The sequence below is a fragment of the Micropterus dolomieu genome, linkage group LG02, assembly GCF_021292245.1.
Source record: "Micropterus dolomieu isolate WLL.071019.BEF.003 ecotype Adirondacks linkage group LG02, ASM2129224v1, whole genome shotgun sequence".
Classification (NCBI taxonomy): Eukaryota; Metazoa; Chordata; class Actinopteri; order Centrarchiformes; family Centrarchidae; genus Micropterus; species Micropterus dolomieu.
In genome coordinates this window covers 23,994,357-23,999,441 of record NC_060151.1, presented here as the reverse complement: position 1 = coordinate 23,999,441, position 5,085 = coordinate 23,994,357, and the positions used below count along the sequence as shown (strand labels likewise).

The following is a 5,085-nucleotide window of genomic DNA, read 5'->3' as shown; positions in this document are numbered from 1 at the left end:
AATGGTGATGTTTTCATTTTTCTCCATGTGATTCAACTGTACCAAACATAATTCAGTCAAAGAAAGAGTGCAAGTGCAATTTTGAGGATCTTCGTAAATCTAAGCATTCGTGTTGTCACTGTTTATTCATTAGCCATCATCTGCCTTTTTTTCCCGCCACACACCCATACACATATTGTTATTGCTCACATATCAATCTGAATCTAAGTACTGGCCTCTGGGATGTTGTTGTTTTTCGTTTGTACCCGTGATGCAGAGAAAGCACACCCACACACAGTTTTTACAAGTAAAAGCTTTATTTTCCAAAATCCATCCCTTGTCCTCTCTATGGTACAGCACTGTAAGTTGCTTTTTTTGTTTTGTTTTGTTTTGTCAATCCATCCATGTGTACAGTGTTTCCTGCTCTTTAGAGCTATGGAGGGATACCCTGAATGGATGGTCATGTTAGCATTTGCTCAACCCGTCACCCCTGAGAAGGCCTGCCTAATGTGACTTCAGGATATTGTCTAAAAAGGCCTTGAATTACATTATTAATTCAGTCACTGTCAACAAGGAGAGAAAGAAAAGCTCACTCAAAAACGTTTTGTTTTAAATATTTTCTCTTGTACTTTAAAAAACATGTTTTTATCAACATAACCACGTAAATAAACAAACGAAAAAAGAAAGCAAAGCATTTTCCTTCCCCTGTATGCTGTACAGAGCCTACAATAACATCATCTACTCTCTTCTATGATAGCACTTCATTATGATACAGATAACAATAGCAACTCTGATAAAATCTCTATAGTTACTCTATGATTTCTACATATAATTTGCGTCATCTAGATTCTTTATTTTAAGAAAGTTTCAGTTCTTTAGGTCAGAGTTCCCACTGAGCGATAGAAACAAACAAACAGTGAAGATTAAAGGCTGGCTGGTTCACTGAGTAGTGCGACTGGGGAGAATCACATCAGTATGGCGGGGAGACCTGGTGGCTTTGCTTACCCAAAAAGACTTGGGGGTCCTTAAACAGAAATGTACATAGGATCAAAGGTTTTGTAGTAGCACTAGTACTGGATGGCAATTACAGGGTTTTCACGACAGATGGCACTGCTGCATCACAGACAACTATACATATTGCACAATGAGAAATGCATAGGATTTACTGTAATTTAAGAGAACATGATTTGTTTGGTATGAGTGTTGCGGGAAGGATGATGTGTACGCTCCAAGTCCAAGACCTTGCCAACAGTCCATTTTGGCAGAGGAGGGGCTAAATGTCAGTATATATCCTGGGTGGTTGGGGGTTGTTGGGTACAGCACACGGGCAGGAACAGCAATATGACGGCTGATGTTGCACTTGTGACACTTATCCCAAACACTTGTCTCTGATGTAACAATGTTTTGCTCAGTGGAAGTCATACAAAAGTTCTCCTGCTCCACTAAAAAGTGAAACAGCAATGTCATATGGCGCTGAAGCACCCTTTCCGCAGTGTGGGAGCAGCTATAAATGGAAACGGCTCAGCCCAGAGTCACCAGCATGTGGAGACTGACCATGAGCATCAAGCATCAAGGGCAGCACCATCAGGACAACCCCTCAATTCAAATGATATTCAGAATTGGCCCTTGGCTGTGTCGGAGTACATAATACATTATTACAGGTGTGTACAGTATAGAATAGATAAAGCCATTGACACACTGAAAACACATCATAAACATAAACATACTGAATGTATTGCTTTAAATGTGAGACTTGTCTTAGCTACGGATATACCATAACGTGATCATTCTCACCTGATTGGTTTTTTTGTTTCTTCGAAGCAAAATTCACTGAAATTGACATGGGATTGTAAAAAGATACACCTAGAGCAAAGAAAGGTGACTATAAACACAACTTTCATCGATTTACTTACGAAAATCAGTTTTAAGGTGCTTTTAATGTGGTTGCCATGGCACTGTGCTTTGTTCCCTCCCACGCTGTGCGCAAACACTGCAATAGGATGTCAATCAAGTACTGGCTGAGCAGCCTCCCCACCCACTGTCATCCAAAGTTTCCGTTGAGCTCTGAAATCCCATAAAGTCTTCAAGTTATCCATTGTGTTTTCATTATGTATGTGATTGTGTGTTGTGGGAGGCTTTCCCTATTCCTCGTCGTCGTCATCATCATCATTATCATCATCATCTCATGCTGAGATAATGCCACAGAAAATCAAAAACTACAGTGAGGTGATGACAGCAGGGTGAATTAGGAAGGAAAAGAAAAAGAGCAGTCATGAGAGGAAAGAAATAATGGCATTTTGCAATGTAAGACATCCATGGCTGCGAAAAATGTTTTTGTGCCGCTAGCTTGCCGAGAACATAATGTTCAAGCTGTATTGCGTGAATGATGCACTGGACCAAAAAAAATATATTAAAAAGTCATTCCGAAGACAGATTTGCAAATTGAAACAAACTCAAGTTGACAAGCTGACCTTTTCTGGACCTTAATGAGTGCTTAATCCTGGGGATACAGGAAAGGGAAAAAATGGGAAGGCTCTGACTATGGCTGTGACTCAGAAAGAGAGAAATGTTTTAATTGTATGAGCTAAGGGCTCGGGGAAATTGGGAGAGGGATGGAGGTGCAAAATTGCGCTAACTGGGTTTTAATATGTGGCCATACAGTATGTAGTTATGTAGCTTCACGTGCAGTACCGTCCACAATGAGAACTCACATTGGTCCTTGTTGACAAGGTTACTTATCCAGAGAGTTGTTTGATAATTGCCATATGCGAGATGATATGCGACAGTAATTGACCTCAGATTATCCTTTAAGCTTGTTAGTTGAAAACACTGATCAATGACAGTGACTTGTCCAGCCATACAAGAGGATGCCTCGGGTTCAGCTGCTTTAATGACCTGTGATCTTCCGCCCTTTCATAAAACCCCAAAACCAATAAGTTAAAAATGTTTTAAAACAGCATCAAGTAAAGGGACCTTATTTTGTGGCAACCACACTAAGCATACATCTAGACATGTCTATATATGTTCTCTAATAAATTACACAATAATATCCATTATCCAAACCATATTGACCCATGAAATGGCTATAAAAGTGGCCTCTGTGCACCAGTCACTGTCTGGAGGCCTATCCTGCTCCTTAGGTCATGATAAGAGGAGCAGAAAGAAGGCATGATGGGGGATCTTGGTCTTGGCCTTAATGATAGGAACAGCTCTCAGGCCTAATGGCCTACTGAGCGTCAGGGCATGTGCACTCTTTCCATCGTAAGTCAGGTGGGCTGCATAGTTTGCGTGTGGCCCTTGTCATGTGGGTCACACTAAAGGAGGGCCTGGGATTTGGTAAAGGGACAAACGTGGAGCTGAAATGGGAAGTTGGTCAAGTCTTTAGTAGGGGGAGAAGATGATGGGTGTGTGTGTGGCCCGCAGCGGCCCTGGGGCAGGCCGAAACAGTGCAGGGCCCAGGAAGGGGGTCTGGATGAAGGTGGTGGTGCCCACTGGGTGGCGCAGAGCCAGTGGGTTAGTTGCCACTGTGCACAGAGTTGGCTGGGTGAGGGGGCTGGGCAGGAAGCCAGTTGTCAAGCTCTTGGTCAGCTGCTTCTGCAAGGCCAGTTTGGTCTAGAGAAGACAGGAGGGGTGAAAAGTGAGAGAAGAACACATTGAAGGTAGAGCATGTTTCTGGGCAAACACATGCCCTTCTTTCCACTAGAGGAATTCATTTTTTATATATTGCTTCATACTAAATACCTCCCACAACTGGGTTCCTGATAGCTTACTGCATGAACACTCACTAACGCTGGAACTACAGTATAGGCACACATTAGAGTATTTCAGTCAGGATGAGGGTTAAATGGAAGCCATTTACTTTAAAGCACTGGGCTGTTAAAAGGATGGTTTAAACCTACGGTGAAATGCTTTTCTCACTGGCCATGATGCATGGATATAAGCTTAGATAAGATTTGCTGACAACAAGTTGACAAAAACTTTTGACACAAACATTTCAAACTATAATGCTGCTGTTAGGCCTTCTAATCAAATACCCACTACTACAGGCTTGACAGTTGGGTTTAGAAAGGCTTTAAGTTTGCTCATTCACAGAGAACAGCAGCTGTAGTGTAAATTGTAATAGTGATGTGTTGAAATGTTTTGTTTTTCCCCCCCAACAGAATTGCTAAATACAACACTTACATATCACACACACTGTTGCTTCCATATTTAGCAATTTATTGGCTAAGTAACAATTGTTGGGAATATACCAAATATACAGATGAAAGGAGACTGCTGCAAACATTTTTATGAATGTTTTAATGTTCTTCTTGCAGTGTTTCAGGGCTGCCATTTTCATCTAACTGTTGTGAATCCAAACTGACAGCTGATGTCCTCTGCGACTGAACAAACTATAAAATTACTTATAAACAAGCCTACAAGGGGAAAGTATTCGAGACACAAAAGATGCAGACCTATCTGTCATAGAACAACTAATGACCAAAATAGTTTCATGATACAAAGAGGTCTGAGAGGAGCATCGAAGATCAGCAGTTTACTCAAGGTGTTGCATATTACAGTAGATGATTAAAAGTGTTGAGTACTGTGTTGAAAATATTTTGGCACAGTTTCCAGAGATCTCCATCAGCTTTGCAAAGGATCAACAGACTAGGATGTCCATCCATCCATAAAGTTGCGAAGTAGGAGGGAAATGTTTCCCCCCATTTGAACTTTTTTTAGACGCTATCATCATTGTCGCTAAACGTTTAAGTTTAAGATTATATATTCAGTTTTCTCCTCCAGTTATTGGCACAGGTAACAGAATTTTAAGCACTGTGATTTGATGTTTCTTGTTGAAAGTACCTTGGGAGTTGTTGTTAACTTCTCCCCTGAAGTGTTTATGTCCACAGCATTGCACCTTTGACTTGTTATTTAAGAACTTGATAATTCATGGGAGAGTTACATGCCCATTAAAGCCTTAGAAGTGCTCCAAATGTGAGTCATATAACATTGTCTATGGGAAATTTTTTCCAGAAACCAGGGGCAACGAAAACAGCTCCTCCCACTTCACAATGACACAATGAAAAAAAAATGAGAAGCACCCCATGGAAAAAAGAAAAAAAAAAA

The 5,085-nt window shown here is 41.0% G+C and overlaps 1 protein-coding gene across 1 annotated transcript in view; it reads right to left on the bottom strand.

Moving 5' to 3' along the window:
- Positions 1-277: 277 nt before the first annotated feature.
- Positions 278-5,085, bottom strand: part of LOC123967290 (zinc finger protein 385C-like) — a 611,432-nt gene continuing 606,624 nt past the window's right edge. The window contains exon 7 of the mRNA XM_046043354.1: positions 278-3,591. Coding sequence (XP_045899310.1) covers positions 3,361-3,591 — 231 coding nt within the window. The 3' untranslated portion in view covers positions 278-3,360. The remainder of the gene's footprint in view (positions 3,592-5,085) is intronic.